Source organism: Squalius cephalus (assembly GCF_949319135.1).
Source record: "Squalius cephalus genome assembly, chromosome: 12".
Classification (NCBI taxonomy): domain Eukaryota; kingdom Metazoa; phylum Chordata; class Actinopteri; order Cypriniformes; family Leuciscidae; genus Squalius; species Squalius cephalus.
Window position 1 is genome coordinate 14,519,165 of NC_137133.1, and position 22,465 is coordinate 14,541,629.

Sequence of the window (22,465 nt, forward strand, 5' to 3'; positions counted from 1 at the left end):
TGTTGCTGGTCCATAGTGGTTGAGATGCTCATAATTGCTTCCAATTGCTACCAACTGGCTGCTCAAGGGGCCTGCTGAAAAAACCTGGTCACACCAGCTTAAGGTGTTCTGGATTCTTTATACACTGCGATGGCTCGTTTGTTTTGGTCCACAGTGGTGGAGAAACTCTTGTTGACTTGACTAGAATGGAATACCAACCTGTTGTAGTCTATTTTGGTCGAGGGTTCAGCCGGAAGAACCAGGTCACCAGTTTAAGGTGGTCAAGCTGTTTTATGGAATATAGATTGTTTGTTGGTGGTCAAGAATCTTAAAATGGACTAAGATCGTCTCATTTTGGGATACCATACTTGGTCCATGGTGCATGACATGCACCATTTCTCCTGGCAAACTCTCAAACTCTGTGTGTAGCATCAGTGGCTCTTCTGCTGTGGAAAAGCCCAACCAGCCCAAAAATGTATAATATGTAGACATACAGAGATAAAATCAACACCAATGTGGCATATCTTAGTGAGAGGTCTTCCCCAGTCTGTATGGAAATAACTAGTGGGCGGCTGAGAGGACAAATATAGCCATCTGCTCAAAATCTTCGATATGGTGCTTTTGTCCTCCCACATTTTCCCTCGTTAGAGGCCCAGAGTGCAGCGTCACATTTGTCTGACAGACAGAAACATGTTGCACTTTACGGGTACATCACTCTATAAAAAGTGGCCTCTAGGGAAGAAGGAAGCAGCAGCAGATTGGCTGGCTTTATGTCTGCTTGCTTAGATGTTTTATGCCCTGCCTTTGAATGCAAGTACAAATTAAATAGTTTGAATCCTTACTGTAAAATCAAATAAAGATGACTGAATATGATTAAAGCAAAGAATTTAAAGGAATCTTGCAAATCAGGTAGATATGCAACATACCCTCAAAATCAGTGCTCAACACAATTTGTACACAATTGTCTAAGGCTACAGTTGAAAGTAATGCAGTCTTTCTGAAACATTGCCAGCAGCAAAAACAGTAATTTCATATTTGATAATGTTAATTTAACAAATATGAACAAGTCAGTTAATAACATAATTGAAAAAGAAACATTACCACAGGAATACAATGAGATGTTCTTGAGGGTGAACTCACCTCCAGTTCTGGAACAATAAACCTCTCCAAAAGTGGATGCCGGTGGTATTTCATGTGGGAAGTAGCCCTCCATAATTCACTGCAAACCCTTATTCAGATTTGGGCCAATCAGTTCTTGAATTCCGCAATTATATAACAATGTATACTTATTAAAGCAAATATCATTCACTTCAAAACACTTTGTAAGGTGCTGAAAAATACCATTGCTAAGTGAAATTCATTTATCTTGAGTGTAATTTCGGTCACATATTCTTTACATCCATAGCCTTCATACACAGTGCATTTAAGAACGCAACGCAAGCGTTGGGCTAATTTGGCGTCAGCTGGCCATTGACAAATCCTCTAAAAAATGAGGTGTCTACAGCTCCATGCAGCTTTAAAATCAGTGACATTAGCTGCTATACAGCAGAGTTATATCACAGCATAGAACCTATAGGGGACATTAAAGCAAAGGCAGATGTTTGATGAATAATGTACTATACACCATAATGCATTCAACTTCACAGGGGTCTTATGCTAATAACATAATTAAATAGCCCATTTACAATTGCTCCATTATTAACACGAACGCACCTCAGCGGATACTTGAATTGAGGGCATAAACTCAAGCATCACACACAAATGATGTACATATGCCTATTCCAAATAATCTCACAGACTATTAACACAGCAGTTGACATAGGCATCAAATGTTTATTAAAGTGACAACTAGTGTAATGGATTCAAAAATAAAAACTGTCCAGTTCTATCCGACGATACTCTCAGGCCTTGTTCACAGCCAACAGACTTGAAAAAGAGAATTGAAAAGGAAAGCTTGAATTTGTGCCTGTCAGTCACATTTCATCAAGTCTCATTTACTAAGCAGAGTTTGTGGCAGAGCGGATGTGGCCAGCACTCCCCCCAGCAGAGGCGGAGACCCCTGAGCCGGGACGGGATGGGTTTGAGGGAGTGGCAACATGACTCCAGCTCTCTCTTTCTCAATCTTTTCCTCTTTTTCCATCAGCTCTTGTTTTTCAATTTTGTCTAGAAGCAATTGAACGCTCTTGTAAAAAACAACACGGGGGTCAACTTCGGGGAGGGCGGGACAGTCACAGCGTGCACGGAGCTCCAGAGCCTACAAATGACACAGAGAATGACACAGATTAATACAGATGGATTTGAGCTTTGACCTACAAGCCTACCATCTCCTCATCTCCACCCAGGGGACGGAACGGACGGACAGTGTAGTGATAAGAAATATGGATGGATGGGAAAGAGTTTTAAACAAATCTCGATGGATGGATGGATGGATGTGACATCTAGATGGATTGATTGGAAAAGTTATTCAAAAAATAGATAGATGGATGGATAGATGGATTGAAATAGTGACATCAAATTTGGATTGGAATAGTTATTCGAAGAAATGGAATGATGGAAATAGTGATATAAAATCCGGATGGATGGTTTAAAGTAGTTATTGGATGGATGGATGAACATTGAAAAGGATCTCCCACATTAAAGAAATCCACATGCGTTTACAAAGACTGATTTGTTTTCTGTCTGTGACCCCTGAACTATAACCTCTGACCTCCATTACGGGTGATGAAGAAACAGCCCTCATAACACTAGATCAATAATGCCTCTTGAAACATAAACAACCAGCACTAGCACAAAGGACACTTAACAAAGAATTTTCTAGTTAAATTATTATTCAATTTCTGAACCATCTGCCCAAGGGAGAACATATCAAACTGAGCTGCTAAATACACACTCAATCCAGGAAGACAGGCAGTTTTAAGCAACACTGCAATGTTTGAGAACCAGGCCATTAGGGAAACTTTACAAAACAAATGTCACTCGATGAAAGAGTGGCTGGAATAAAGGTTGAAAACAATTACCCAAGAGGGACACATCAGTAGCATATACTTACGACCAAAGTGACACAGAACACTTTAAGTTTTAAAAAGCAGATGCATTCTTTAAAAGTAAAAAGTACTGACTATTTTACAGATTAAAACAAAGAAGAAAAAGATTTCTGTTAATGTACATCTAGTATACTTGGTACACTAAATCATTTAGTACACTAAACCGTTTTCAGAATATTTTCATTCTCAAAGATTTCAGTTTTTTCAATTTCTTTCTTTGTTCGTGAAGGAATTTAGCTTCAAAAACAATGCCAGTAAAGGATGAAACCAGGTTGAATAAATTATAAATATAAATGTGTAAATATATTTTAAATATGTATGATAAACATGAAAATAATATATAATTTACATTATTATATATAAAATTAATCATATCAAATATAACATGTGTAACATATACACACATATGTATATACACTATTATTTTAATACAAATCCAATTAAACAAAAATCCAATTATAAGTCTATGTCATCTTTCACACTTATGTGAAAGTCTTTAAAGTGGTGGTTGATTATGATTTCACTTTTCTAACTTCAGTTAGTGTGTAATGTTGCTGTTTGAGCATGAACAACATCTGCAAAGTTACGACGCTCAAAGTTCAAAGCAAAGTGAGATATTTTCTTTTAAAGAAATTGCTTTTTAAGGACTACAACAAATGGCTGGTAGGGACAACACGACATTCCTCCCGGGCCAGTGACATCATGAACCCTAAAATTTACATAAACCCCGTCCCCGGGAATGACATTTATAGATTATCAAGACAGAATATGCTAATCAATGTCTAGAAGATAACTATACATAAGCTACATAAATTCACCAACTAACCATTCAGAAATGTTGTCTACATGTTGTCACTTCTTGAGTTTCGACTTGAGCTTCGGTTTGAACATAAAAGGCTAAAAGTTTTTTACATTTTCAGTGCATGTCTGTGTGAGGTAAAAGGACACAAGCTGTTGTAGCTCCGCCCCCTGTGCTGGGAGCAGCAGCTCATTTGCATTTAAAGAGACAGACTCAAAAACGGTGCGTTTTTACTGACCCTCAAAAAGGGACAACTTTAACATGCTATATAAAAATATCTGTGAGGTATTTTGAGCTAAAACTTCACATACACACTCTGGGGACATCAGAGATTTATTTTAAATCTTGTGAAAAGGGCATTATACCACCCCTTTAAGCAGGTCTAGTCCACAGCAATATACACGTCAACCTGCCTTTGGAAATCTGAACTTCCTTGACAAGTCAGACAAGTTACTCTCAAACAGTCACTCTTATAAAGGTGACGTCTTCAAAATTCACCTGTAACAGGCACCAGAAGACAGACACTCTCTCTCTCTCTCACACACACACACGGTAATTCTCATTAGCGAGAACATGGAGGACGACTCTCCATTGGCTCAGGTTAAAGAGGGTGAGAATAGAGAGAGATGGAGGGCGTTTTAAAATAACTTCCCGAAGGAGTAATAGCTTCCACTCAACAACAGAAACACACACGCATTACAGTTGATGGACAATTAGTGTCCTGGCCATCTGTTGCGTGTGTGTTTGGAGTCTGTGAGTATGCAGGCAGGACTGTTAAGAGTTCAAGCTCAAGGTCAAGTGAGGCCCCTGCATGCCACTAAAATTCACACATTGACTGTGCTGTTCTACAGTATACAGTTTACTTGATAAACAGTACGTTAACCTGAGCTCTTTGTTTAAAGCAAGTTGTTAAGGGATGGCATCATCCATTTTGCCCCTGCCGGTGGATGCTGTAACTACACCATCTGCCTTTCTCTGTTGATGGCCATAGCTGTGAATTGTGAGGGGATGTTTTTGCAAGCAATATATTACATATTACAAATTGCATAATCATTTTATAGTAGGTGTTTCAGTGCCTGATTTTGTATTTTTTTGAAGACTCTTAAAAGTGTGAAAGTTATTTATAATTTTCCATCTGTTGCCTAACATCAGATACTTAAAGGGGTGGTTAATTATGATTTCACTTTTCTAACTTCAGTTAGTGTGTAATGTTGCTGTTTGAGCATAAACAACACCAGCAAAGTTACGACGCTCAAAGTTCAAAGCAAAGGGAGATATTTTATTTTAAAGAAATCGCTTTTTAAGGACTACAACAAACGGCTGGTAGGGACTACACAACATTCCTCCCGGGTTAGTGACATCATGAACCCTAGAATTTACATAAACCCCGCCCCCGGGAATGCGATTTATAGATGATCAAGACAGAATATGCTAATCAATGACTAGAAGATAACTACACATAAGCTACATAAATTCATCAACTAACCATTTAGAAATGTCCTGTTGCTTCTACATGTTGTCACTTCTTGAGTCTTTGTCTGACTCCGGTTTGAACATAAAAGGCTAAAAGTTTTTGACATTTTCAGTGCATGTGTTTGAGGTAATGGAAGCTGCTAAGATCGAGCTCTTGAAGCTCCGCCCTCTGTGCTGGGAGCAGAAGCTCATTTGCATTTAAAGGAACAGACACAAAAACGTGACAATTTTAACATGCTATATATAAATATCTGTGGGGTATTTTGATCTAAAACTTCACATACACACTCTGGGGACATCAAAGAAGTATTTTACATCTTGTGAAAAGAGCATTATACCACCCCTTTAACATTTTAACACCAGGGATAGGCAACTCCGGTCCTGGAAGGCCACTGTCCTGCAGAGTTTAGCTCCAACCCTAATTAAACACACCTGAACAAGGCAATCAATGTTTTCAGGATTACTAGATAGATACAGGCAGGTGAGTTTTTATCAGGGCTGAAGCTAAACTCTGCAGGACAGTGGCCCTCCAGGACCGAAGTTGCCTATCCCTGGCCTATACACTACACTTATACATATCCGGTACACAACAGAGGAACATACATACACATAATCCACAAAAATATTTTTAAGACCAATTGATATCACACAGGTTACTTTCATAAAATTATTATGTAGATATTTAATATGCATTTGTAATTGTAATTTGTAGGGCTGGGTAAAAAATATTGGTTGCTCGATTTTAATCGATTCTAATTTTTACAAACCGATATCGATTCTTAAATGCCCCCTGAATTCAAAATGTAATTTTTTATCTTTTAGTATGAATATGTTAGCCTAAAGGTTATGAATAAGATGGTGTGTTCCAAAACAATGACAAAATTCGCATTTAGGAGATATAAACATTCAAAACTTGCAGTCTCTTACTTCCTCTAAAATGGATCACAGATTTTTAAGACATCACCGCGGACTTCAGCTTCTCATCACATCTTCTGATTTAGCATACTTGTTTATTTACTCATTTATTTATTAATTTGGATGGATGGATGGATGGATGGATGGATGGATGGATGGATGGATGGATGGATGGATGGATGGATGGATGGATGGATGGATGGATGGATGGATGGATGGATGGATGGATGGATGGATGGATGGATGGATGGATGGATGGATGGATGGATGGATGGATGGATGGATGGATGGATGGATGGATGGATGGATGGATGGATGGATGGATGGATGGATGGATGGATGGATGGATGGATGGATGGTCTTTTGCAGCCTCGTGGCATGACGTGGCTTTCTTACAACATGCCTCTCAAATTAAAATAAGTCCTATCATGACACTCTTGGCAGATCTTTAGCATAGTAATGGATATGACAATGTTAATGTATTTGGCCTTGGCGGAATAGATATGCCACGCTGCTTCTGTTATTGATTATTGCTGTTGTTATAGATTATTGTTCCTGCTGAAGAGCAAGTACAGGAACTTGCTACTGCCAATATATACACCGATGCGCTGCTGTGAGCGTGTAAGACATACTGCTGCTGTACAAATAGTATATATCAATTACCCATAGCAGATCTATACAGGTGGAGCTGGGGAAGGTGGAGGGTTTCGGAGGAACTCAAAGTGCGCTGCAAACTGCAAGCTCATTGGCTGCAGATGCAACATGAACCAATCAGCTTGCGCCAAGTAGTAAACGCTGTAAATATCATTAGTTTGGGTCATCAGCCTGCGCCATCAAGAGTTTCATGACAGAACTTGGCATTTAAACCTTTTTTTTTTTTTATGTGTCTCTAGACCTTGCATTTATTTTCGCTTCATTGACCTTTGTCTCGAGTTTTTAACCGCAAAAAAAACATTCTGTGTGAATGGCTGCTAACTAATTGAAAGATAAGCAGCACATTCTTATTTGTTAAGCAGATAGTTTACATCATACATTCAGTTAACAGCAAGCCAAAGAGGACAAGGTTTCAACAGAACTATGCATATGCATTTTATACACTACATTATATTCTTGCTTCATCCATGCAATAAATGCACATTCTTAAGCGATGTTTATAGCGAACTGCTCAGGTATTAAAATTGTATGACCCATTTTCGGCCAAATGACACTTTAAAATGAGTCGGAGCTATAGAAATGTCTATTCAGATTTACAAGTAAATATAAAGATATTCATTAAGATATCCCTGTAATTCGCACCTTGATAGCTTGCAAATATTTCTGTGAATGTCAGCCTCTGCTTTTCCACAACAGACTGAAGTGCCTTGTGAGTGTATAACGCGCTGCGCTGTTACTTTCGGCTTACAAAAGAAAAATACTTCAATTTTCTGATGTTATTTTTTGATTGGCTGGGGCATTCTACAGCCCTTCATCAAACCGCTCAACACACTGCCTCAGATTGTTTGTAATCAATGCACAAATCGCAAAAAACTGATTAACTCTAAAAACTGATTGGGTTGGCAAGGCACAGTTTGGGGGGGCATTTATTCCATTGCCTAGATCCCTAGATTGACTGCCAGCATTTTTTTTATTTTTTTTTATGAGAGGAAATTGCAGTTGTTCAGAATCAAGCATAAGATCTTGATGGAGTTCAATTCACGCTCCAACAAATCACTGTCATGCATTCCACTATATATCTTGATGTACCGCATAACAGCTCACATTAATTATTTAGCCTCAATCACTTATGAAGGCTCTCTTCTGTGGCTGATGGTACTGATCTAAGGATTCCACCATATGAATGTTGAGTTTCACGGATCCTCCAGGCCTTTGTGTTTGGTTTTCCCCTCCAGCAGTAGAGCATTTATTTGTTCATTTCCACAATGAACGTGGTCTAAGGCATGTGTGTAGAAGGTGGAGTTTGCTGCAGAGCAGAGGTCTCCAGACGTCTTGTTAGCTATGGTGTAGTCTGGATTTCAGATGTGTCTGCGAGCCCTATGGTGTGTATTTCTGATGGGTACTCTTTAAATCAAGAGAACAAAGTACCCAGGACGTATTCCTTAAGTTAAATACAGAAAACAGCTCTCCACTTGTGCGTTAGTATTATTGAAAACACCAGTCATATAAACAATCTTATCACATAACTAAACAATAGTCTTTCTTAGAGTTTTCCGTAGCTATTTCCTTGGTTCCATTAAAGCTGAAGATGTTCTTTGGATCATCTCAAATCAGGAAGGAGAACCTGATAATTTGAGGAGTTCATGCAGTGCTGACGTTGTACCTAACACTTAAAAACACAATATGTAAGATTTTTGGATTAAATTATTCAAAAACCACTAAAACAATGTTATATATTTGTGTACTTACATTATCCCAAATGCTTCCAACATTTAAATCCATAGAAATCAGTAATTTAACCAGTGTCATTGCTTCGTCATATTCGCGTTACCCTTGATTTCCAGTTTTACTTCCGTATAAACCATGAAAACACCAAAGACGCTTCAATATATTATGTTTTATTAGACAGGTGAGCAACTATTTGGATACTTTTATCAACAGAAAACTAATCACTGTTATATATAGCTCAACACTGTTATTCTTATTGATTGAATTCCTTGTTTCCTTGATTTACCACGAGTAACATATCATTTGGTTATTTGGTGTCCTTTTTTAGAAAGAAACCTAAATTTACCAAGAAAACACCGTTTTGTGAGAATCATCCTTCAATCTGATGGTTTACTTTTATGGATATAGTAAATGATGACAAAATGAATTTGTTATGAAGATAAACGGTGTATGCTTAATTTAACGTTAAGTGTGCGATTGATTGTAAAATTAAGCATTCAAATTTTAATCTATTCACAGCCATATTATTTACATGTTCTGATCAATACACTGATAATTGATTTTTCCTTTTATGTGATACTTTAACTGGTACTTTTAGCCCTCACAGTCCATACGTTTGCCACTTTTTTAGAGAAGATTGGAAATTACAAGGAAGGACAGGGAAATGGGATTGAGCATGCAACTGGGAAATGATGCATGGGTGCCAAAGCTTAGCATGGTTGAGAATAAGTATGCTAGGCCATGGCTTTAACGGTTCTTTATTCTTAGATCGATTTAAATACCACCATAAATTTAATACTGATGTACATGTTATGGTTTAGCATTTGTGTGGAAAGGTTTCACTCATATAAACCTGTATACTAATGTCCAATGATGCATGTATTTGCTTTTGTGTGCTTTACCTCAGGAACAAGGCGGTCCAACTGTCTGACACGGTTTTGGTGGGAAGGGTGTGTGGACAGCCATTCGGGGATAGTTGGTTGGCCACTCAACTGATCATAGATCTCCATCTGCTGCCAAAACACTGTAGCCGCCCTCACATCAGCACACGCCTGTCAGAAACGCACACAAATCTCAAATACACATAAAGAGATGCTTTTCTGGCATGTTAAAGCCCTGCCATCATCAAAGGAAGCAAACAGGGAGATGACACGCACACAACCCGACGGGCGCTCGGAGCTCTGGACAACGTCATTAGCTGGAGCTAAAGCCGAGAGCAGGCTGGCTCACGGACAGCATGAATCATGACTGAGTGGAGCTAGCCATGCAACGTGCCTGTGTCCTTCACCGAGCCGGCTGTGGCAGGCCGGATCTGGGCCCATTTACGAGCAGCAGGCGGCCCGTTATTACTACTATAAGAGATAGAAGGGAATTGACTGATTCTCCATAATGATGCCAAGCATGGGATCCGGAGACATGCTGACAGGAAGAGCACTACACCGTGAATCAGACCATTGCCACATGCAGAGAAACGCTTCCATGAAGCAGTTTGTAAAGAAACAGTGCCATCTAGAGGTAATGTAGGATACTACGGCTATAAATGACTAATATACAGCAGGTTCCCCTGAATTGTGTCTCAGGGTTTTAATTTATCCAGTTTTCTAGTCATCATAAGTAAATAGTTATACAGCTTTTATTCAGAATGGCGTAGAGTTGAAGTGTTTAATTCCTAAGAATGACTTCAAAAGTTACTTTATTTGTAATTTAAGTCAAGCATGTAATACTGTATAAGGCCCTGTTTACATCTGGTATTAAGATGCGTTTTTGCAATTTACATATGAGCTCCCGGAGACGACGGAAAAACATACAGAGAGCAGCAGCTTTCATTTCTGCTCTGACAGACGCAAGACCAAGTGTTAGAAATCAGGAATGGTGAGAGAACATTGTGCTTGGTACAGTACGTTATTTGACTTCAAACCAAATTTAGGTCCTCAGCTGACAAAGTTTAAATCCTGTCTGGCTAGCGCGCTTCCCATAATATTTACGCATTAGGTCAGGTGGTCTTTTGTGGCCGTTCGAATACATTCAACCACATGAAAGCAATCCGGTCAAATGTGTAATCCTGTGCTTTCCAGCCTGTGACAGTTGAGCTAGAAAAATAAAGAAAAATAATGGATGAGGACGTCTGAAAGTTAGTCATCAGTTTGTACATTTTTGATCAATGTTTTTCACTTATGATGTCATTTCTAGCGAGAAATTACTATTGTAGTCATTCAATTTTGACTTAGTTTTCACTAAAGCTTGCTCTATTTTGCTGTGTAGATCATTAAACCGTAACACTGCCTCAGAAGTCTGTCCGAAATTCAGTTTTGTGAGGAACCTTTGTGCGCAAATGCTGCCTGCAAGTCATTGCCTGATAGGGCAGCGAGGCAACAAGTCACTGCCTACGTTTTCGGATGCAGCCACCATTTACACCCTCTTGTGATCGGGTTGACGAAAACGCTTCTTAATACCAGGTGTAAAAAGAACCAAAGAAAAAAAACATATATAACAAAAAAATCTTACAGATCATTTATCACATTCATTTTTTTTTTTACATTTGTCAGGCGCCAATGCGGCTTAGGCCTGTTTCACATCACACACACAACAGTTTTGGAATGAATCAGATTTAACTGCAACAAACAATCACCATGCAATCAAATTTATGTGCGGGGAGGAAAATCTTTTCTTTTTTTATGCTTTAAATGCCAATTAATGTACATGCTCTACATTAAACTAAACCTAATGCCAAAGCATAGATATAACAGTGCGGTTATTGTTAACTAAAACAAACTATTAAAAATTGTTTTCAGTAATTGAATTAGAGCTAAAATAAAATAAACTATAAATATTAGATGGAAAACCTAAACTTAATTAATTAATACATTTAATTTAAAGTACTGAAGTTACTAAAACCGAAATAAAAATTCAAGCTATATAGACAACAAAAACTAAACAAGTTGAAATGAATTAAAAATTGAAAAAGCTAATTCAAAATATTTATAAATACTATAAAGATGACTAAAATAACACTGAGCTATAAACTGCATGAATCATCTTGATTTAGTCTGATTCACTGAAAAGAAAGTGTCGTCTGTGTCAATTCATAGAATTTTCACTAAGCCTGACAGACAGTTTTTTCCCCCAAACAAATTCAGTTACAAGGTGCAAAAATAGGCTTAACACCGAAAGTCTCCTTGCAGCTGCACTTCTGCTACACAGCACTGCGCTTCTTATGCACGCACTGTTCATTCAGAAACCTGAATAAACATATAAGCTGCTTACACTGTGAAACAGAACTTACAGTGCATTTTATGTAGACATTTTATCAGTATGCGTTCCCTTGGAATTGAACCAAAAGCTTGGTGTTGCTACAAGAAGACTGTGTACAGAATCTGATAATATCTGCAGTACCTTGGCAGCCAGCTGTAGCCCAACCTGGTCCGCCTCTGCCTCCAGCTTACGACTGAAGGGCCGGTCAAATAAGAACTACAACACAGACAGAGAAAATGAGAGAGAATATGCAGTTAAATTAGCTATTCTGACAGCGCACACAGGAGTTATATTGGGTAAACAGAGGAAGATGGACAGAATAAAGTGAACCATATTTGGAGAACAAAATGACTAGGAGATAAAAAGCCCAACCATTAAAATGTAATTTATTTTAAATATAATAGGCAAAGAAGATGGGAAAACAAGGAAAGAAAGGGATGAACATTTCCACATAAAAAGAGTAGGATAGTACATGGTATCTTAGAAGAAAAACACCATAAAAAAACTCAAGTACAATTAAATTGAAAGTGGCCCTTTGTTTTATGCCTCACAGTGATCCAGAAAATGCTAATTCAATATCCATTTAGAAGACAAATAGATGTAGCTGAATTTAAACTAACCTCAAATTGAAGTCCTTAGAAACCCAAATAAGATCTCCTCTGAGATATTGTTATTGTTTTATAATGGTGGTGAGAGAGTACTTGAGAAGGTTACTTTGAGCTCGAGTGGAGGAGTATAATTGTTGTTTAAAAGGGTCTTTTAGGGATTTTAGAATCAATATTTAAGGAGTGTTTGCATCGTTAATGAACAAACCCAATGTAAACAGAGTCCCATCAATGTCTTAAGGGATAGTTCACCCAAAAATGAAAATTCTGTCATAATTTACTCAACCTCACGTTGTTCCAAACGTGTATGAATTTCTTTCCTCTGTTGAACACGGAAGAAGATATTTTGAAGAATGTCTGTAACCAAACAGTTGTGGGGCACCATTGACTTTCATCGTTTTTTTATTCCTACTATGGAAGTCAGTGGGGACCAAAAAACTGTTTAGTTACCCATATTCTGCAAAATATCTTCTTTTCTGTTCAACAGAGGGGGAAAAAATCTTTTTATTTCAAACAGACTCAAAATGAAGTGTCTTGATTAGCTGTGAACATCTCTGATTCAAGACCATCTTTACTTCAGTGAAAACATGTGGAATGAAGGCAGATTAGGAATCGATTGAAAAAGGGTAAAACAGAGATCACAAGGTCAACTGTCACCTGCACTAGTTTGCCCTGAATCCACTGGCCCAGCAGAGCTAAACTGTCCCGAGGACATATGGCCCAGATCGCCGTTAGCAGGACGACAGACAGCAGGTCCACCACGTGAGACAAACTGGCCTGCTCTGCCTGAGAAAGAGAAAGAAATTCAATACAGCCTTTTCTGTCTTTGTTGATTTCGTTGTTTATGCTAATTTGTTTGTATTTTGGTGTTAAGAATCATTTTTACTCTTGCTTAGCAGCCCATTCTCTGACAGAATGCCCAATTAGGAACAATGTAGAAAAACAAAGAAAAAGAAACAAGCAATTTAAAGACGAGAGACATAATAAATCACACTAAATTGTAATTACAATACCCATTCTACTGAAAGAATGGCAACAGATATGCCAAAACACATGTCCAAAAGTGGCCAGGTACATGCTGCAAAGCAGATTTGTTATGTAATTATGTCATCTGCATGGGCATAAAGTCGCATACCGTTTTGAACCTATTAATATAGCTTACTTGCATTAAACGTATGGTTTTCACTTTCTTCATTCTTAAACCCATATGTCTGTTTTTTCCCCCCATTATTATTCTTTTAAACATAACTGGTTTATTTTTATTAAATGTCTATGCTGCTCTTTTAGATACAATTTTTAATGACTATCAAACTTAAATCTCAGTGTGGTCCTCACAAATATGGGATATTTTTTAATTTTTTGGAGTATTTATTTAAGTATCCTTCGCTGAACAGAAAGAAATCATGTGCATCAATTATACCGAGATTATATCCTCTCAACTGTAGCTACGATCCAAGAATAAAATAATTGTTGATTACGGTGTGCATGCAGGTTTGTAGTATCTGCAACAAGTCAGGAGGAGTCTCATAAGTGTGTCAGCTTGTTGCTGACTTAAAATAACTAAGGAAACACTTATAATCTAATAATGTGAGCTTGGCCCCATAAAGGGAATGTTCAGTGTCACAGAATCAATTTAGTTTTTCACAGCCATACCATGTTAGCCCTCATATGAGTGCTAAGCTCCTTCACTCTAACCAGACCCATAAGCATGCAGTGATGCAACAGCTCTGAAACTAAAACATCTCTTTAAACCGAACCCTTAACAGTTCTTAGTGCCTCTGAGACAGGACGCCTACTTCTCTTCATTTAAACCAAGTGAAGAGATGAAAGTCAAACATGACGCACGCAAAAGAGAGATAAAGATAGCACTTTAATCTAATGAAGGGTGTTTTACTTCCAGTAAAAAGCTGAGAGACACAGCAAAGGAAGTACAAATTTAATTTGATCCAAACTATAAAGGCCAGAGGCAGTCCGAGGGCCCTACAACCATCTGACAATGTGTGCAGATAGCAGACCATGTAATACTCATACACATTTAAATTGAAATCAAAATGACCCTAAGAGAGAGATTACTTACAGATATTAATATTACGCTTATTAATATTATTTACTGATAAAATTACAACAAAAAAAAGTCCAATCGGGTGTTTTTGTGCTGGGGTCTGACTGTGAGGGGGACTTACGGCATGACCAATCAGAGCGTGAGCCATCTCATGCCCCAGTATAAAGACCAGCTGATGAATGTCTGCTACAGCCTGCAGCATTCCTGTGAAGACGAAGATCTCTCCATTCTGAAACCCATGCACACACACAATCATTCCAGCTGTGAAATCAGAGTCATTTTCTCCTCTAGTAATCAGTCTCAAGATTTCCTTTAATCATGTGCAGTGAATTAAAAGGTTAGTTCACCCAAAAATGAAAATTCTGTCATTAATCAAACCCCTCATGTCGCTCCAAACCCATAAGACTTTCATTCATCTTTGGAACACAAATTAAGATATTTTTTATTAAATCTGAGAGCATTCTGTCCCTCTATAGACAGCTACACAACTACCACTTCGATGCTTCTAAAAGTTAATAAAGAGATCGTAAAACTAATCTATATGAAATGAGCGGTTTAGTCAAAATTTTCTAAAGAGACTCCATCGCTTTATAAGAGGAACAGACGGAATTGGGCTTTTATTCACATTGAAACATTGATCAGCGAAAAACAGAAGCTCAACCAAACCTGCTTGATGCGCGAGAACAAACCTCATTGGGTCTTGAGAAAGCTCAAACGTGCTGCGTAACACCAGAATGAACCTCACTGGTTCTTGAGGAAGCTCAAACGTGCTGCGTAACACGAGAATGAACCTCATTGGTTCTTGCAGAAGCTGAAACATGCTGCGTAACACGAGAATGAACCTCATCGGTTCTTGAGGAAGCTCAAACGTGCTGCGTAACACGAGAATGAACCTCATCGGTTCTGGCTGAAGCTCAAACGTGCTGCGTAACACAAGAATGAACCTCATTGGTTCTTGCAGAAGCTGAAACATGCTGCGTAACACGAAAATGAACCTCATTGGTTCTTGAGGAAGCTCAAACGTGCTGCGTAACACAAGAATGAACCTCATTGGTTCTTGCAGAAGCTGAAACATGCTGTGTAACACGAAAATGAACCTCATTGGTTCTTGCGGAAGCTCAAACGTGCTGCGTAACACGAGAATGAACCTCATCGGTTCTGGCTGAAGCTCAAACGTGCTGCGTAACACAAGAATGAACCTCATTGGTTCTTGCAGAAGCTGAAACATGCTGCGTAACACGAAAATGAACCTCATTGGTTCTTGAGGAAGCTCAAACGTGCTGCGTAACACAAGAATGAACCTCATTGGTTCTTGCAGAAGCTGAAACATGCTGCGTAACACGAAAATGAACCTCATTGGTTCTTGAGGAAGCTCAAACGTGCTGCGTAACACGAGAATGAACCTCATCGGTTCTTGAGGAAGCTCAAACATGCTGCATAACACGAGAATGAACCTCATCGGTTCTTGAGGAAGCTCAAACATGCTGCATAACACGAGAATGAACCTCATCGGTTCTTGAGGAAGCTCAAACGTGCTGCGTAACACGAGAATGAACCTCATCGGTTCTTGCTGAAGCTCAAACGTGCTGCGTAACACATGAATGAACCTCATTGGTTCTTGCGGAAGCTCAAACGTGCTGCATAACACGAGAATGAACGTCATCGGTTCTTGCTGAAGCTCAAACGTGCTGCGTAGCACGAGAATGAACCTCATCGGTTCTTGAACGTGCTGCGTAACACCAGAATGAACCTCATTGGTTCTTGAGGAAGCTCAAACGTGCTGCGTAACACCAGAATGAACCTCATCGGTTCTTGAGGAAGCTCAAACGTGCTGCGTAACACCAGAATGAACCTCATTGGTTCTTGAGGAACCTCGAACGTGCTGCGTAACACCAGAATGAACCTCATTGGTTCTTGAGGAACCTCGAGCGTGCTGCGTAACACGAGAATGAACCTCATTGGTTCTTGAGGAAGCTCAAACGTGCTGCGTAACACCAGAATGAACCTCATCGGTTCTTGAGGAAGCTCAAACGTGCTGCGTAACACCAGAATGAACCTCATCGGTTCTTGAGAAAGCTCAAACGTGCTGCGTAACACCAGAATGAACCTCATTGGTTCTTGAGGAACCTCAAACGTGCATGCGTAACACCAGAATGAACCTCATTGGTTCTTGAGGAACCTCGAACGTGCTGCGTAACACCAGAATGAACCTCACTGGTTCTTGAGGAACCTCGAACGTGCTGCGTAACACCAGAATGAACCTCATTGGTTCTTGAGGAAGCTCAAACGTGCTGCGTAACACCAGAATGAACCTCATCGGTTCTTGAGGAAGCTCAAACGTGCTGCGTAACACCAGAATGAACCTCATCGGTTCTTGAGGAACCTCGAACGTGCTGCGTAACACCAGAATGAACCTCATTGGTTCTTGAGGAACCTCGAACGTGCTGCGTAACACCAGAATGAACCTCATTGGTTCTTGAGGAAGCTCAAACGTGCTGCGTAACACCAGAATGAACCTCATCGGTTCTTGAGGAAGCTCAAACGTGCTGCGTAACACCAGAATGAACCTCATTGGTTCTTGAGGAACCTCGAACGTGCTGCGTGACACGAGAATGAACCTCATTGGTTCTTGAGGAACCTCAAACGTGCTGCGTAACACCAGAATGAACCTCATTGGTTCTTGAGGAACCTCAAACGTGCTGCGTGACACGAGAATGAACCTCATTGGTTCTTGAGGAAGCTCAAACGTGCTGCGTAACACAAGAATGAACCTCATTGGTTCTTGCTGAAGCTCAAACGTGCCACGTAACAAGAATGAACCTCATTGGTTCTTTCGAAGTTATTACCCAGTTATTGCAATTACTATAAAAAAGTACATAGTATGTACATGGGGAACAGGACTGTAAAATAAAGTGCTACCAAATTTATATATTTATTTGTGTATTTATTAGTGCTGTCAAATCAATTAATCGCAATTTAATCGCATCTAACATAAAAGTTTTAGTTTGTGTATATATTACATTTATATATATTATATACGTATATGTGTGTGTTCGTATATATATACTAGGGCTGGGCGATTTAAATCTTGATATTGTTATGCGCATCTCGTCAGTAAAGCCGGTTCCTTGATTAGTAGTAAATCGCTATCACCTGCTTTCAGATGGAGCGGCATTTACTACAAAGAGCCGTAGTTAACTGACAAGCTGAGCCATATCGCATTAATTATCGCTGGCGATACGTCCGCGATATTAATGCGATATGGCTCAGCTTGTCAGTTAACTACGGCTCTTTGTAGTAAATGCCGCTCCATCTGAAAGCAGGTGATAGCGATTTACTACTAATCAAGGAACCGGCTTTACTGACGAGATGCGCATAACAATATCACGATTTAAATCGCCCAGCCCTAATATATACACAAACAGTATATGCAAACTCTTAGATGGAAGTTTTTCTGTGCGGTCAGAGTAGCTTTTAAAAACTGGCAGAAGAAAAAGTTATAAGTGAAAAAAAACAATGACCCCTTTAAATTGAATTTAAGAGTTGATTTATTTTTTAGACAAACAATTTGGTTATTATGTTATCAGATATGACTCACTGGCAAAACAAATGCGTTGATGGGTGAGCCGTCAACCACATGGACGGTCCAGGGGACAGCGGACATCTCAGCAATATCCTTGTTCCTCTTTACCAGAGTCTGAACCAGTAGCTCCACCGCCTGGTGCCTGGGGTCCGATGGAGCAATCAGAGAATCCTTAAACTCCTCCATATACTGAGAGACAGAATAAAGGAGAAAGAGGAGCAAGAGCCCATGAAATAAAATTAAATGACTTGAGATATTCTAAGCACAATAAAATCAAACATTTTTGGACCAACTTCAAGCATTTGCATACACTAATAGACTTACCTATTGCTCTGGAAGTATTATTGTTGATCATAAATTCATAGTAACTGCATTGAATACAAAACGTAAACTGACTACACAAGTTGTGCTGACTTGAGCAGGCGTACCGCTTCCGCAGTGGACTGAGCCAGTTCCAAGAAGGCCTCCTTGCTGAACAACAGCAGTCGGGTCCTGCCTGTAATGGGAGATTCATCCAGGTGGGTGAGAAAAAGGAGAGAGATGAAGAACAGCAGTCCCGACACAGCTCCCAACAAGTGCCAGCGTCGACGCCATGTCCATTCACGAAACAGCTGCTTTTTATTGGGCGGCAGGGCCATCCACCATTTTCTGATGCTCCTAGAGACCGAGAGAGACACACGAAATCTTAATCAGAGTTCTTATTAAATATTATCTTACCTCACAGAAAACCAAGAACTTTGGTGTCAATAACCTGCCATACGCTCCCCATTTACTAACCACAGTAAAGACGAGTATTTATGGGAACCACTGTGTATAGAAGGACTTTAGATGGATGTTATGCAGGTTAAGTGAAGCTAAAGTATTTTTGTAAGCTGTTCAAATGTGCATGTGATGTTCACAACTGTTCAAAAGATTGTTTTAAGTAAATTAATAAAAATGCTAAAACTTTACCAAAACATGATTTTGTACCTGAATACATACTGAATAGAAAAACTGAATTTAGGACCCAGGGGAACAGTTAATTTGCTCCATATAGAGCTATAAGGCCATCTAGTGGCAAGAGTCATGAAATATCATGTTATATTATTTTTTTCCCCACAAGAGGACGGAGATACCCAAAATGTGAGATATTTTGAGCTAATTTAACAAGGTTATTTTGTATTTGTGTTGAAAAAATGTGCTTATATTAGGCAAGGCAAGGCAAGGCAAGTTTATTTATATAGCACATTTCATACACAATGGCAATTCAAAGTGCTTTACATAGAAGAAATTAAAATAATAAAAGAAATAGGAATAATTAAAACAGTTTAAAAAAATAAAATAAAATACAGTACAAACATTCGGACGAACATTGGCACAGTGCTCATTCAGTAAATGCACAGCTAAACAGAAGTGTTTTGAGTCTGGATTTGAATGTGACTACAGTAGGAGCACATCTGATCTCCTCTGGAAGCTGGTTCCAGCTGCGGCTGGCATAATAGCTAAAAGCGGACTCGCCATGCTTAGAGTGAACCCTTGGTATTTCTAGTTGATATGATCCTAGTGATCTGAGTGTTCTGTTGGGTTTATATTCAGTAAGCATATCTGCAATGTATTGAGGTCCTAGGCCATTGAATGATTTATATACCAGTAATAATACTTTAAAATCAATCCTAAATTTAACTGGGAGCCAGTGTAAAGACCTGAGGACTGGTGTGATGTGTTCATATTTTCTGGTTCTGCTCAGAATCCTGGCGGCAGCGTTCTGTATGAGCTGCAACTGTCTTGTGGTCTTTTTGGGAAGGCCAGTGAGGAGTCCATTACAATAATCCACCCTGCTGGTGATGAAAGCATGAACAAGTTTCTCTAAGTCTTGTCTGGAAACAAAGCATCTAATTCTTGCAATATTTTTCAGATGATAGTATGCTGATTTAGTTATTGCTTTGACATGACTACTGAAACTAAGGTCTGACTCTAGGGACACACCGAGATTCCTGACTTGATTTTTAGTTGTTTGACCCCTAGAGTGAAGGTATGCGTTCACCTTGAGAACTTCATCTTTGTTTCCAAACGCAATGACTTCAGTTTTGTCTTTGTTTAACTGAAGAAAGTTTTGACACATCCAACTGTTGACTTCATCAATGCATTGGCACAGGGAGTCAATGGGGCTGTAATCGTTAGGCGATAGGGCTAAGTAGAGCTGTGTGTCGTCTGCATAGCTGTGGTAAGCAATTTGGTTCTTTCTCATTATTTGGCTCATTGGGAGCATATACAGGTTGAACAGGAGTGGTGCAAGAATTGAGCCTTGAGGTACTCCGCATGTCATGGATGTCCACTCAGACTTATGGTCACCTATACTCACATAATAACCTCTCCCATCTAAGTATGACCTGAACCATTTTAGGACTATCCCAGAAAGCCCCACCCAGTTTTCCAGCCTGTCAAGAAGTATGTTGTGATCGACAGTGTCAAATGCAGCACTGAGGTCGAGTAGCACCAGCACTGATAATTTGCCTGAATCAGTATTTAAGCGAATATCGTTTATTATCTTTATGAGCGCTGTCTCTGTGCTGTGGTGCGGTCGGAAACCAGATTGAAAATTGTCAAAGTATCCATTCAAGCTCAAGAATTTGTTCAGCTGATTGAAGACAACTTTTTCAATGATCTTGCCTATGAAAGGAAGATTTGAGATCGGTCTATAGTTGCTTAATATGGTCTTATCCAGATTGCTCTTTTTCAGGAGGGGCTTGACAACTGCAGTTTTCAGGGAGTATGGAAAACTCCCAGAGCGAAGTGAGACATTTACCACTTCTAGGAGATCTGCTTCTAAACTGTTTAACACACTTTTGAAAAATGATGTGGGAAGTGTGTCAAGAGCGCATGTTGATGTTTTAAGGTGCTGTACAGTTTCTTCCAAAATTTTGCCATCAATTTCTTTGAAATCAGACATAGTAACTACTTTCTCAGGTGGTTTGATCTGTCTGACCCCAGGGCAACTCAAGGATGTGCTGATCACCTTTCTGATATTACTGATTTTCTCAGAGAAGAACGAAGCAAACTCACTACACTTGTTCACTGAGAGCATTTCACTGGGAATCTGGCTTGGAGGGTTTGTCAGTCTCTCTACAGTAGCAAAAAGAGTGCGTGTGTTGTTTAAATTGCTGTTTATAATATTTGAGAAGAAAGTCTGTCTAGCTTTGCCTAGTTCCATATTATATTAGATTATTTATTGATAAAACCTAGTAATTTAAAGTAACTAAAATAAAAAATAAAAATGTACAGTACTGGTCACCCACCTGCCCAGTATGATGGCGATGAGTTTCTGCAGGGGCTTCAGTACCAGCCACATCAAGGGTGCAGGTACAGCTCTCAGTCTGCCTGAGCTGTGAAACTCACGAGTCGACTGAACGATCACTCGATGAACTGGAGGTCTGAACGCTGTTATACTGCTGTTTAGTCTCAATCTTGACCTCAGACAGAGACACGAAGGAGAAACAGTGATAGATCCTCTTGCTTTCAGATAGGAAGATGAGTTTGTCCTCATCAGATGAGTCCGAGCAGAGGCTAAGAGTGATGGACGGCAGTGAAAGTGTCTCTGTCCACAACATCTTATCATTGAGTGTAGCCGGAGCAGGTTTATTGACAACATGTCGAGCTTGACCAGGCGAATATACATCTCCTCCAATATTATTATAAAATTCACTGAACATTCATCTTTACTCTTGTTTACTTAATTATTACAGGGGTCAAATGAGACAGTTTATGGGCTCATTATGCATGTTAAAATCACAAAAGTAATTTCAATGACACTGTCAAGGAAGCAGAAAAAGTCAATTTAAGTCCACATGGTGCGTTGAACGAGCGGTATTAAACTAAGCAGACCGCTAAAACGTTCAGTATGGCTAGACTTGTATTGCTACACCTGCTTAATCAAACGCATTCATCATTTAAAACGCGTATCTGTTTTTAGAAGCCCTCTAAACTCTTCTCCTCTTCGTACTTGTACTTCTCTGCGACAGTTAAAACACTCCCCCCCGCAAACAGCAACACTTCGCCATGGTTCCGCCCGTCTCACATGTCATAGTAGTTAACATACATACTGTCATTAATCCTTCCATCGTCTTCTGGTCGCTAAATAAAGAATAAATAAACACGTATTTTTGGTTTCGTTTTAGAATTCTATATTTCAGTAGCACTTTTGTGTCCGACTCTGATCTTTACAAGGTCAGGTCACAACGTCGTACGGTGTTACACCTAATAAGATTCCATCTGTTAATATTAGTTTACTTCATAAGTTAACATGAACTAACAATGAAAAATACTTTTACAGCATTTATTACTCTTGCATTATTAAAATCAAAAGTTAAGTATCCGTTAATATTATTTTAATGG

The 22,465-nt window shown here is 39.2% G+C and overlaps 1 protein-coding gene across 1 annotated transcript; it reads right to left on the reverse strand.

Moving 5' to 3' along the window:
• Positions 1-990: 990 nt before the first annotated feature.
• Positions 991-22,118, reverse strand: oma1 (OMA1 zinc metallopeptidase). The gene is made up of 8 exons (XM_079888774.1): positions 21,370-22,118; positions 18,523-18,751; positions 18,110-18,283; positions 14,633-14,740; positions 13,107-13,235; positions 11,986-12,060; positions 9,495-9,644; positions 991-2,233 (listed from the first exon to the last, which is right to left on the reverse strand). Exons 1-8 carry the CDS (start codon positions 21,747-21,749, stop codon positions 1,970-1,972), a joined length of 1,509 nt encoding a protein of 502 aa, XP_079744900.1. The 5' UTR covers positions 21,750-22,118; the 3' UTR covers positions 991-1,969.
• Between the last annotated feature and the right edge of the window lie 347 nt (positions 22,119-22,465).

Excerpts from the sequence above, each read along its gene's own strand:
- oma1 (XM_079888774.1), bottom strand. The coding sequence starts at position 21,749 with ATGTATATTCGCCTGGTCAAGCTCGACATGTTGTCAATAAACCTGCTC. Across the intron at positions 18,284-18,522 it reads CTCAGTCCACTGCGGAAGCG|TATATGGAGGAGTTTAAGGA; the intron begins GTACGCCTGCTC and ends TCTGTCTCTCAG. Across the intron at positions 12,061-13,106 it reads TTCAGGGCAAACTAGTGCAG|TTCTTATTTGACCGGCCCTT; the intron begins GTGACAGTTGAC and ends TCTGTGTTGTAG.